The 13,993-nt window shown below is 45.9% G+C and overlaps 1 protein-coding gene across 2 annotated transcripts in view; it reads left to right on the top strand.

Moving 5' to 3' along the window:
- The window catches only part of MROH1 (maestro heat like repeat family member 1), a 2,813,132-nt gene that overhangs the window by 299,396 nt on the left and 2,499,743 nt on the right, over positions 1 to 13,993 (top strand). For both annotated transcript variants that reach the window (XM_069621886.1, XM_069621885.1), the window contains exon 6: positions 347 to 445. In XM_069621886.1, coding sequence (XP_069477987.1) covers positions 347 to 445 — 99 coding nt within the window. The remainder of the gene's footprint in view (positions 1 to 346; positions 446 to 13,993) is intronic.

Raw genomic sequence — 13,993 nt, 5'->3', positions numbered from 1 at the left:
AATCTCTGAGCATTACAACTGTTTTGTCCCCAATGATCAATGGACTGAGGGTAAGGCTGTAAGAGACTTTTTGTTCGGTTGTATCACCCACCGAACCTCTGTGTACATCCGTTTTGTTCTTGCCTTTGATTTCTTTCCATACAGTCTTGGACATGGGGTTGGGGTGGATGTGAGGATTTAATGGCTTCATATTTGGATGTTGATTGTAGTTCAAGAAGTTGCACATTCTTTTTCTCTTAATGCGAATAGTCAAACACATTATTTTATTAAAAATAATATAGTTTTCTTAGATGATTCAGGACTTTAAATTGCTACATTACATATTGTACTCTGTTCTTCTTTGCAGTGTTTGGGATGGTTCCCTTCTTGAACTCCATTCTTGGGACCATGTTGCCCATGCTTGGCATGGCAAAACAGGACCACATGAAGGCTGTGTTTTGTGTTGGTAAGATGTTTGAATTCTTTTAGCTTGCTTCTGATTTTACGTTTCTTCCAGACTAGAACTTTTTGGGAAAGTCGCTTGAACAGAGTGCAAATACAAATAGCTGCCTCAGTACAGTAAGGAACATAATAAGAGTGGTGTTCTCCACCTTGTGATCAGTTTTTAAGTCCTATGCATATGGAATATCCATAGGTGTACATAAACAAGCAGTCCATTTTGTCTTAATCCCTCAATAGATTTATGCTTATTTTAATATGGCCACTAATGCATTAGTAAGTATAGAATTGCATTCCACAAGTCTTTTTTCCTTTTTTCTTTTATAGTCTTTTCCAAAATCAAGTTAAATATATAGACTGTTCACTAATTATCAGCCCTACCTAGATTTTTGAGTATCGCACATATTAAACATCTCTCTAGATTGTGTTCTTTCATTTTGACTATTACTTAAGCGCAACCTATAAGTCATAACTATTGCCTTGGGCAGTAGAGCTAAGAGGGAGATGTGTGTTGGGAAGGGGTGAGCCCCATTCCAGCCCCCTAAGCGCTTTAGTGTGAGGCGAGATGCATTTGAAGCACTATGATGAGCCAGGGCGGAGGAAGGATGGTGAAAGGACCCCCTCCCGCAATATAAAAGACCCTGCCTCAATATAATACAATATGATCAACCCACAGAGTGTAGTGCAGGGTGCATGCAACGTTGCTATTTTTACATAGATGTTAGTAATCGTAGTTAAGAGACAGGGCCTGCGCTGCAAATGCGTCATTGCATGCATTGGGCCCAAATTGCAAGATGAGGGAAATTTCCAGCCGTGCCCGGGCTCCTAGGAGGACAGCTCATACCCCCAACTGTCACAACGCCTATTCATTGTTCGAACAGTGTTTCAAAGATGTGTTTTTTACTCAAGAGGAATGTGCTCTACAAGGCCGCGATCAGAGATCGCGCATCGTGTGCATGTTATCTCACACTGGCCAAAGCATGACCCAGGCCATCCCCAGGCGACCACAAGTTATAGCCCATATAACTGATTGATCCCCGAGGCCCTAGAATTCCATGGCACCACCAACCCTAAAAGTAACGAGTCCTGGATGTTCAAACAGTACGGACATTGTATGTCTTTGAAATACAATCATGTGATTTGTATTGCGAGGGATAAATTAAACGGAGGTGGAGTGCTTGTAGCCGGATGGCGCGGAAGTGAGTGAGTGAGTGAGGTGTGTGGAGGTTAGATTGCCCATTAACCTCCTTTGAGCCAGCCCTAAAATCTGTCAGGTGCACAGTATAATGACAATTTAGCATTGTGATAGGATTGTAATTAATTTGTTCTATGACCTTTCGACGTGAGATGAAGAGGATCACTGCAGCACCCATGTGATGGAAGACAGACGGTCTGGACTGAAACCAATGGACTGGGCTGAAATCAATGACCTGGCCTCTCTTATGGAGCAGGCGGGTCATGTATAGGTGCACACCAACCCGACGCACAGGTTTCTACTGTATATGTTGCATCATAAGTGACAATGTTTTTCTTTATGCGATTCTGCTTGTGCTACTTTTCGGCAGACTGTTCTTGGCAGTAGAGTCCTTTGCTGTTGCACTCATCTGTGTATGAGCTTAAAACTTGTTATACTTACAAGATCGACTTGGGCCTTTATTCCCTAGCGGCTGTATTCTCTCTGGTGTGAGCGTTCAGGGACTTGACTTTACGTGTTAGGAGGAGCACCCAGCTTGTATGTGTTTGGTTATTTACACACCTGTTGACTGCCCATGGCCATACTAGTTCCTGTGTCCATTCCCACCCACCACTTGCCATCCCCCACCAAAAGTGTCATTTCTAAGCAGTCTGCTCAGAGTTAATCACTTAATAGCATATGCAAATGTACTGCTGTGGTAGTAAGTCTTAATTCTTCACCCCTTGATTTATGTCTGTTCCTTACTGAAGCCCTGTACACTGAAGCCCCGTTAAAACACACTTTGACCAAGCCAACAGTTTTGGATCGTGTACCGGTATTGCAAGGGTATTTGCCAGACACTTCTATCGTATGCCCAGGTAATTCCTCCATTCCATCAACTTGCTGACAGGGTTACAAGCAAATAATTGCCTGCAATAAGCACTTCTCTGCAACTGACCGTCACAGAGCCTGTGTAAGCCCTATTCAGGACTTCCACCCTGTGAGTTCCTCTCGGTTCTGTGTGAGAATAAAACCCAGTTTGCTGAAAACACGCTTATTTTCCATGCTGAAGGGTCCAGTACCACTAGCACAGGGGACTTAAGAAAACATCTACACTGGGTGTGCTCTTCGACTCTGCATCGCCTTTCAGTACAGGTCGCCACCTTAGATACACTCTAATCGACCTTCTGAGTTCACTCCGGTCACATGCATTTGCATGTAGCTTTTAGTGGGAAAGCAGTGAGTCGCAAGGCTTGGTCTTGGTACCAGAGGCCCATTTCTCCCAAGAGAAGGTTCAAAGGTTTAAGAAGAAGAGTGTTGCTGCCTCAGCACCATCCAGAACAGGCAAAAATCATTTTAAGGATTGTAAGGTCTCGGACAAGTTGGAGTTTAATGCCCTTCAATCGGAAGTTTCCTCCAGGGTATGCACCAGCGGTTCATATGTCGGTTGCCTCAGTACCATTGTCCAAACACCTTGGTCCTCAAAATAATTGTAAAAAAGAATTGGACACGTCTCTAAGGGTGCCAGATCAACAAATCCCTATGTTTACTCTAAAAAGAGATGACAACGTACGAGACTACTTTGTACACTCACCACTGTCAAGGCAAAACCCCCAAATCGAACCGTGCGATTTAAGTCCATTGACAGGCCATTATCCATGCGGCTTATATTCAGTGTGCAATGGACAAAAAAAATGAACTCATTCGCAGTGGGTGACACCAACTGGCAGATGAGGGAAATAACTCATTGTAAGACCAGACGTGTAATCTACTGTATAGATTGTCCCTGTGGCTCCGGTACATAGGACAAACGAGAGTGGCACATATCCGCATTTTAGAACATTGGTCACGTATCGGATGTAAAAATACATCGGCACCATTAGTTGCCCATTATCATGAACCACAACACACACATGACCTACTGTGGTAGATTGTTGATGTGGTAAAATCTGCCAACAATGTGATATATATGTTGCTTAATAAAGAACCAAGATGGATACATAAGATGAAAACGCACATTACTAGGTGCAATGACCAGTTCCTTCCTTTGATATACATTGAGCTTCATCCTCATCTATTAACTGCATTATTGGATGATATTGAGTTTCACTTCACTTTAGCTGTCTGCATAACTCCAGCTTGCTATCTCTCTTAGTGACTTAGTTCTACTGTAGTTCAATCATTTTTTTTCTTTATGGCCCTTTCATTCCTTATAATCTTCAGTTCATTTGTAACCTCTTTACAAAATCTCCTGAGGCTGTCCATGAATTTTTATGGATCTTGCTATACTATAAGCGGTCATAATTGTGTATGCATATATCAACGCAATGACGTCATCGCGACTTCACATAATGACATCCTTACACACAAGCATTTTCTTATTTTTATCCACGAGTACATAGCAGCGTTTTCCCAGTATCTACCCGGCATTTGGGGCCATGACAAGTTGGAGCATTTACTGCTCAGGTAAGCTATCTCCACCATCTATTTATTTACCTATGACTATGGCAACCTATTGCCTGTTACTAGGTCCCTATCCTTTTGGACCTTGTCATCACAACACTACCCTCCACTCATTCTGTATTCTAAAGCCTGGTTCTCTATCCCTCGAATAGAAGATTCACTTGCCAGGATATTCATTATCCATCTATGTCTTTAGGTCCCCTCTCCGTTGTTTGCAAGGCAGGTAGCCTTGGTTCAATTTTTTTGCACCTAGTGCCACAGCCGATTCGAAGTTGTATTTTTGGCCTTTTATTTTCAAATCTTAGTATGCGATTTTAAACGTACCCTAAGAATTCCACCTTTGTTTTAGCTGATGTACCCATCTTCATCACCACTTAAGGTGAGTTTTAATTCTCTTTTGTGGTTAGCCCTGAGTTGCTCTGGGGACTCAGCACATTTGCAGTGATTCTAGCAATTGTACACTCCAAAAGGATATCCTCTATTTGGCCATTGTCCATTTTCCACGACTTGTAACTTGGGTACCAGATGGAGCCACCATCTCTTGATGAATTTCTATACAAGTTGTTGTGTTTTTTCTAACCGCATTGACATTTTGTCATTTTGTTTTCACGTTGTTACTGTTTTGTTCTCTGACAGTTTTGTGTCTGTTTTGTTGATTTTGTATTTGTTTGCGAAATGTTTCAATTGCACATTGCATTAATAACTTATTTCATAATAAGGAAAAATGCACTTTAAATAGAACATTGATATTCCTCATCAGCTGCCAGTATGAGATATTAGTTATGTAAGGAACTCATGGTGGCAACAGTAAATACAGACACAAGTGATCACAGTTCAAGGGTGTTTATGAAACTTGATATGCAGGTTGGAAAAACGCCTGATCTAAACCTTAAGCTAAGATGGGAGCAAGCTATGACCATCAAATAATAACAAAGGAGTCCTTGTGGCGTCTTGTCAAATAAAAAGGGCCTATTCTAAGAAAAACCTATTGCCAATCCTTGCAACTAAATACCAAAAGTGTGGTATAAGGTACACAAGAAAAAAAGTAGTATTAACAAATGATAAGTCGGGTTGTGTAGCCGGGGGTCTCCCTTCCCCACGTTTTGAGCACAGGACAAGTGGGACTCCTGAGCACAGCACACTCTCAAGCATTCCCAGCACAAGACAGTTCCATTCTCAGCTGTCAAGACCGTCGATGGTCAAGTCTCTTTTCTCCTAATAGTCTCTCGCCTTCGAAGACCTGATTCAAACAAATAAACAAAAGAGTTCCTTTCCAAATGGATGATGGGTGATTACTTTTCACTCCTTTGATCCCCCACTTCTGGGTCGCAGATCCTAAACAAGTTCTTGAACATCTGCCTTCCTCCGTCAGGTTCACTTGGCTTTCTTTGCATTCACGAGTCTAAATGTCTTTTTAAACAGTTCACTGTGGATATCCCTCTGTCGGGTTCACCTTTGTCAACACACTGTTCATCGGGACTTTAAGCTTTGCCCCCTTTCCATCGGCATCCCTCCGTCGGGTTCACCTTTGGCAATTACACAATTTCTTCTACTTTCTTACGATGCAGGATTCACTTCCCTTAGCTTTACAATCTTCTGCCGGTCGCACGGCCTTCTGGTAACGGTAATTTCAACCATGGGGCAATCTCAGTTTCTCAAGTGTGCACCCACATGGTGCCGGACTCCTCTGCAGCTGGGTTTCTCTCAATGGTCACAGTTCTTTGAAATTTACTTAAACTCGCTACTTTGTGACTTTCATTCAACACAGTCTGGTTTCTTATCAGTTCTCCACTCGACTCACCGGCTGTGATGAACCGCTTGGGTTCTCTTGTCTCTGGAGTCAAGACCGGTACCACGGTGGAAAGCGTCTCTCCTTGAGTTGGTTATCAGCGGGGAAGGGCCCCATGTACGTTGACATCTGCTGCAACACAAGCTGGCTATTGTTCGCGGTCTTACGATTCCTTCTGCTCAGGCTTTGCGGGCTTTGGTCGGAAAGGGCAAGGTTGCTTCTCTCCTGGTCACCCTTTCGGTTCTCGCTGCCTTTCTCCTCCTCTTGAACTGCTGTACTTGGATAGCTGAGTCGTTGCGCGGTCTGCCTTGCTCGTACTGTGCTCTCATGCTCCACCTTTTATCCCTGTGGGGAAAATAAAGGGCTGTCGGGTGTGTGTGATTCTGGTTGATTGTCTGACTTTGCCTGACCCTTTTATTGGGACATGTCAGGTAAACAGCTCTGGTGTTAGTCCTTTGTCTTTCGTGGTGTTTCATCCTATCCTATGTGGTAGGATGAGGAAAAGGTGTTGAAAGGAGGGGGTACCACGTCTCACCCGCCATTGCCACTTCCACTCTTTGAGACATCCATCCAGGTGATCCTCCCTCACTGGTCCACCCCCAGGAACTGGATCCAATAGCGAGGGCCGTGTCCTGGCCACCGGGATGAGAGAACCCCAGGGACTAGTTAGGGGGACACCTTTGGGTTTCTCAGTTACCACTAGCCTAGTATTTGATCATGATTGCCTAATGTTTCACATATTCTTTTTTTTTTGTTGTACTTTTATTTAGTAGCGAATGTTTACAGCAAACACACAAGGCAGATCATGACAAACAGCTTGTAGTAACAGCATGTAAGTATCCAGTAGTGTAGAATGTTACAATAGACCAAGCAGATTCTTTCAGTACATCTTAACAATACATGTTGCACCTATAATGTCCGGGGTTAGGATGTCCCAGATGCATTGTCAGCCTGTCTGAGAAGGTAAGCAGTAAAAGCAGACCACACAATCTTGGGGCAAGAATGCAGTGGAAGAGAGCTGATATAGTCCTCCTCGCAGGCCTGAGTCCAGTTAAGTGCATTGAGCCACCTCTTAAAAGTCGGGAGGGATGGGCACTTCCAACACTGTAGCATGCATTTATTGGCAACCATACAACTAACATTCAAAAAGCTTGCCATCTTTCTAGTGTTGTCCGTTTTCCATACCCCAAACAGCACCCCCAGGGGGCATGGATCAACCACAGTGCCAATAATGTCTGTGACGGCCTGTAGGATCTCCTATCGGAAGCCGGTCAGCGCCCGGCATGACCAGAACATATGCAAATGATCAGCCCCTACCACCTTACAACGTGGACAGGTATGTGGGCCAACACGTACAAATTTAGTCATTTTATCGGGGGTGCAATATAATCTATTCGACAGTTTGTATTGCATACATCTGAGACAGGAGTTGAGAGATACCCTATTCTTGTGAGAGCACATCTTTTTCCATAACTCCTCGGGGACCTCGAGGCCTAGTTCGACTGCCCATTCATTTCGTGCTTTGTGGGGCTGGTCAGGGGTTTTTGCCTGAAGTCTTTACAGAGAGGAGAACACCCCACAGGCATTGCTTGAGTTGGCTATATAACTAACTTCCGGAGTGTTGGGTGTTTCAACCGGGCAAGAGGGCCACATAGCACAGAAAGCCACTCTGAGTCTCTAGTATTGCAGCATTTCCAGCGCCGACCCGGAGTGACCTTGTCGCCACGTCTGGGGCGTTATGTACTTCCCATCAGGGAATAAATCAGTGAGTGCCCGTTACCCCAGTGCTAGCCAGTGGCGAGCCAGAAGTTTACCCTGTGTCGGGTCAAACCCGGGGAATCCCCAGATTGGAGCCATTTATAATAGGGATGAGATGCAGCCGTCTGGTATAGCAGTCTATTCCATGCCAGTAGCGTGGTCTCAACGGGGTCATATGGGAAAGCAGCCACATAATCACGACAGAAAATTAACATCATAGTGTCCAACTCGGCAGTGGCCAGCACCTCCAGCCCGACATGTGGCGGAGACGCCAGGCTCTGGTACCAATACGTAGCATATTGTGCCGGCGCAGCTATCCAATATAATGACAGGTTGGGGCGGTAAATCCCCCTCTGCACACAGTGTATGTAACTTATCAAAATATTGTTTCCCGGGCCATACCGGTACGTTTCCAAAGACGTAAAGGAGCTTAGGGACAAGGACCATCTTAAGCAGCAAGAGATTCCCAGCTAGCCATAAGGGGAGAGCTTGCCACCTCAACATCTTGAATTCGGCTTGCTGTGCCACAGCAGTATAATTGTGGGCTAGAAGGGTCGGCTTGGACAGGGACACTCGGATACCAAGATACTTTATTCCCTCAGGGGACCAACGGATTGGGTACTCACACTCTGGTTGTTGAGTCATTCTTGTGAGTGGAAACATCTCGGATTTAGAATAATTAATTGTGAAGCTTTAGAAGGTGCCTATATGTATTACATCCCGTAGGATAGGATCCAAGTGTGTTGAAGGGTTTCTCACGTACAGCAGTACATCGTCCGCATACGATATTATCTCAAAAGTATCTTTCAGGCGTATCCCTCTATGTGCATGTCGCAATCTGATATAGTCCGCCATTGGTTCAATGGCCAAAGCGAAGAGAATGGGGGAGAATGGGCAGCTTGCCGAGTGCCCCTGAGGAGCGGGAAAAGTGTTGAAGTCTGGGAATTAACCTGCACCATTGCAAGAGGGTCCGTATACAATAATTTAATGTACCCAATCATGTTGGGGCCCACCCCCATCGCCTCCAGAACCTCCCACATATACTGCCAGGAAACCACATCAAAAGCTTTTTGGGCATGTAATGTGACCGCTACTGCCACTGAGTCGTGATCGATCCTAGACATGACATTAAAGAGCCTTCTAATATTAAGAGAGGTCGATCTCCCGGGGACAAAACATCCCTGATCTTCATGGACCAGGTACGTCGTAATCGGTAGAAATCTATTCACTATGATATGGTATTTATAACGCGCCTATACACAAGTGTTTCAAGGCGCGACGAGGCAAGGGAAGGGGAACAAAGGGAAGACAGACAACGATCCTACTAGGCCAGGTGACATTCAGATCGCGCAAGTGCATGGGAAGGGGAAAGGGAAAAGTGCGGGGGAAGGGTGAGCGGGGGTAGGGGGGGGAGTTCAGTTCAAGGGATAGTACAATAAAATAAGATAAATAAAACGGCCAGCAGGTGGCAGTGTATGGTAAGTGTAGATCATAAGTGCTGGTAGGGGGGCTGTAAGGATACAGAAAAACAGTCCCCAGTGCAGGGTTGCCAGGGAGGCAGTGCAGGTGGGCAACTGGCGGGCCTGGTCCCAAGATCAGAAGGGAGGCCAGGTCTCCAGTGCAGTATCTGTCAGGAAAATCAACAGGGGAGAGGGGGAGTGAAAGCAGAGGTAAAGAGGAAGGTTTTGAGGTGCTTCCGGAACCGGAGATGGTTCTCCTCAAGTTTCAGGGAGGCAGGAAGGCTGTTCCAGAGGGAGGCCCCTGCCGAAGAGAGAGATCTACCACCTACTCGTTGCTTGGAGAAGCGACTGACCCTGAGGGAGTTGGAGTAGGAAGAGCGGAGAGGTCTAGAAGGAAGATATTTAGGAAGAGAGAGTTGAAGGTATTATCGGCCCCAGGCTCCAGAAGGCCTTGTGGACAATGCAGAGGGTTTTGAACTTAATCCTTGCAGCCACTGGGAGCCAGTGCAGAGATTTCAGTCTCTAGCTATGACCTTCGCGAAGATCTTGGTGTTGTTATTCATAAGCGAGAGGGGCCTATAAGATCCACACTCGTCACTGGGCTTGCCGAGCTTAAGCAAGGCAGTTATAATCGCCTCCCGCAGAGAGGGGGCAGAGGGGAGAATGGCCTTTTGAAATGATTCCTGCCCAGACTTCTAATAGTTTTGGAGCCAAAATTGCTACTTACTCCTGGTAAAATTCGAATGTGAGCCTGTCCGGCCCAGGGGCTTTACCCTTAGGGAGACCTTTAATGGCACCAACTATCTCATCTAGTGTAATCTGGGACTCACGTTGATTCTTGGTGGAGCGGGATATGGGATCTGGTCTAGAAGGTCACGTATGTGCTGTGGATCTTGGCCCTGGGGAGCAGTATAAAGGTTGGTATAGAACGGATTAAAGATGTCTAATATTTGTCAGTCCGTCCATTGCTGAACGCCCTGTGCGTCTTTGACACTTTCTATTTCGGTCTGACCCTACTTGCCCCTAATCAACCTGGCCAACGTCCTCTCTGGTCTGTCGCCCTCCCCATACCTTTTGGCTGCCTCTGGGCGGGTAAAATATCGAACCTCTCGTGTAGCGTGGGACTCGTATACCTCAGGCTCTTCTCTGAAGAGCGCGAGTTTGGCCTGGATGGCTGCCTTCACGCATTCTCGTTCCAGGGCCGGTAACCTAGCCTCAGACCGGCTTAGGTAATTTCTAATTGCTTTTAACACACTTGCTTCTCATACCCCTTATATAAACTTTAAAAGCTTGCCACCTAACGCCTGCTGTCGTGTCTTGTAGCGTGTTTGCACTCGAAAAAAGAACCAATATCTGACAAAATCTCAGCTTTGACCACTATGTCAAGCAGGGCTGCCGATTTGAAGCGCCTGGTGTTGTCGTTGGGTAGGGATGACCCCAATGCGATGGTCAAAGTGACTGGGGCATGATCAAACCTGGTGCGAGAGAGTATCTGGGCAGTCTCAACCTTGACAATTAAGTCACCTGATATAAGAAAGAGGTCGATCCTGGAAGAGCCGTCATGGACCGATGAGTAGTAAATATACTCCCGTTGCTGGGGGTTAAGGACCCTCCAGACATCCCGTATACCAAGTGAAGCCATGTGCATGTTTAGCCTGCTCGTGATAGGTTCCTGGGGCAGCCCCGGTTCTGTACGAGACATTGTCTAGTATCGGGTTCATGCCCGTCCCACCGATCCCAACACCCCCCCCCCCCCCCCGCCTCAGATAACTTGGACCCCAACATACCCCAGGAGTATGGTTGTAATTGTGTTGAAGAAATCTGGTGCATCAACATTGGGCCCATATATGTTTACAATGAGGTATTCCCCACTGGCCAACATACAATGCAGAATGACCTAACCTATCTCCCTTCTGGGTCAATATAGCTCTTTTCCAGCGCAAATTTGATAATTTGTGAATCAACGTCAAGACACCTCTGGCTTGTGTGGAGTAGGTTGTGTAGAACCTGTTCGACCCCCCCCTCCCCCCCACAATGGGCCAGGCCCTTTGCAAGGCGGCCCACATCGCTTGTTTCTTGTAGTAACAATATCTTAACCCCATGTCTTTGGCCATAGGCCATGATTTTACGGGCTTTCTTAAATGTTACCCAGACCCTGCATATTCCACGACATTGGCTGTATAGTCATGTCTCTACTTTAGGGGACATCCCAGCAAGCATAACCTGATGTAAGCATCTCCATGCCGGTGCTGTTGCTGTGTCGTTCAGCTGATGTGTGTTGCTCGTACACCCTCGCCATTTTTTGTGTAACATCCCCCAACATCAACCCCCGTCCCTCCCCTCCCTCACCGCCCCCCAACTTGAGCAGTGCAGTTCCCCCCGCCCCCCTCGTCCCCAGCAACGGCTGGCCTCCCCCAACTTGGCAGCCCTGCATGACGGGCCTAACAGGGGTCCCCGCATAACCGAACCTCGTTACCAACCATTGCAGCCACAGTGGAGTGCGCTGTTGACGTGTTACCAACTAAGAAGGATCTGTGGCGAAGCCACACTATTTTGAGTACACTGAACACATACCACAAAAGTCTACTATGGGCATATGAAAAAGGAAAGCTATATGAATCCCGCCTCCATCACTGGGCACACCTATGAAAATGTCGTGCGGATGGCAAATATAAACATTAAGTAAAGCAACATGTGAGACTCGGAACAAATGAAAACCCTCCATTAAGGATAATTGTCCGGGGTGTGGTCCGAATCACGGACCCGGAGTCATGCCACATGCCGCTCTGCGAGTATGGCGTAAGAGCGCAAGAAGGTGCTACATAGGGGGGAGGGTCCCAGTTCAGTCGTTTTTTATCCAGGTCTATGGGAGGATTATTCAGCAGGACATGTGACTCAATGAATTTCACAGCCTCGTCAGGGACTGTGAAGAAGTAGAGCTTGTACTTAAGGTGAATTTGAGGCGTGCAGGAAACAGCATCTCATTGGAGATGTTTCGTTCTCTCTGCATTTTTTTCACTCCTGTAAATTGATGCCTCTTTTTTGCTGCACACCGACAGAGAAGTCGGGGAAGATTCTGATATGGGACCCCAATCTGAGTTCTGCCTTCTCTCGTGCCAAGCGGAGTATGTGATCCCTCTCTGTAGCTGTTTCACATATTCTGTGACCAACAAAATGCTTTTAAACTTTTGAAAATAATTATTTCCAATATGGACAACCATGTGTATGACTGTTACTTCAGCACCAGCAAACCAAAGACAAACAAAATCATCTTCAGATTCTCGGAGGAAATACCAAAGTCCAAACTCTACACTGGCTTTGGTACAGGTAGACTCTTCTGAACATAAAGAGAGGGTCCAGAGAATGCCCCTCTTCAACCCCAGTTTTATGACGGGACGAAGAGCCAGATACGCTTGCAGCCACCCATCTTATTTCGGACGAATCCTGTGTGCACTAATGATTGACACATACACAGAAATGTATCCTCTCAGTCAGCCATACAGACCGAATTCAGTACATGTTTTCACAGGTATAGGAGAAGAAATGGAAATTGTGGACGAAATATCTTGATGGACAGTCTCGTTTAAGCACCAAGAAGCCACGATGCGGACTTCACTGGTGACACCACGAATAGCTGCGTTAGTCATGATGCAAATTTACACTCCTGCACTGCATTACATACACACACACTCGCATACACGAAGAGCATGCTTACACAGTTCTATAGCTAGAGGACAGATACATAAACATACGGTCAAAGATTTATTATTTTCCTCATTAGCCAAATGCAATAACTCTGAAACACACAGCAAACGAGATCCTGAGCAAGCTTGCAGATGCTTAACGTGAATAACCCTATAGGACTAAAGAAGTATATATGGAGCCTGGTAGGACAATGTGTGACTAACTTATTGGTTACCTAGCATAGCATGAGCATGTATAAATCATATTATGAAGTTTAAGGAAAATTACAGAAGGCCTCAAGCCACAGAGCCTGAGACGAGAAGAGCTGATTCAGGCTGCACAGAGCACAAGGCAGGCTCACAGGCAAGGTCTGATGTACACGGTCACATTACAATTGTCAGACGACATGAGGACCAGCTGCAGAGAAAGGAATAAATCCTTTTGAATTCAGACCCAAGAGCTTGATTCTGTTGTCCCGAAGCACGTGATGCAACAGAGCGAGACAATGGGCATTCACCCTTGGTGGGAAAGCAGAGCCAGTCCCAGCAAAACCAGACGAAAAAAGCAACACGTGTTGCAACGTCAGAATGCACTCGTAGGCAAAGTTACAAGTTACAATGCAGACACATAATAGTTCACATCATCTTGAAGAGGTGCACAGATGGCTGAGAACCGAATCGAGTCCCAAGCCTGGGGAGATCAGCTCTAACCAATCATAGCTTAGAAAATCAGGGGTAGATGGCAAGAACCAGTGGTAAGCCCATTACTCAACAATGTAATAGTCTCTTGGGAACGGGACAGGCAATAAACCGCCGTTCTAACTGGCTGAGTCCTCTGTTTATTCTGGGGAAGGGAGTTGAGCCTTTGAGAGTCAGGCGGACCCCCAGACAACCTCTGGCATACCTGTGAAAACAACCCCAACAATAGGCATAAACATAAGCCTAAATGCTCTGAATGTGTTGTGTACATAGTTCTGCTTTCCGAAAGCTATTCAGGTTTCTGATTCTGAGGCTGATCATTTTCATCCTTTAAAATAGTTCACGGTACAGCCACAGGAGCTTTTTGGGACACCTGTGAGAGAAGAGTTCTTCATATCACAATTCTCTCCAGATCAAGGCTTTCCCTCAGCTTCTGAGCCCATGGTACCAGGTTTTCTAATAACTGTTCAGGTACTTTGACTAGTGGTACTGAATATGTATCAAAAGCAGTTCAAGAGGATGAGAAAGG

This window comes from Ambystoma mexicanum, chromosome 5q (assembly GCF_040938575.1).
Source record: "Ambystoma mexicanum isolate Mex_15411 chromosome 5q, UKY_AmexF1_1, whole genome shotgun sequence".
Taxonomy (NCBI): Eukaryota; Metazoa; Chordata; class Amphibia; order Caudata; family Ambystomatidae; genus Ambystoma; species Ambystoma mexicanum.
This window is presented reverse-complemented; position numbering and strand designations above follow the sequence as displayed.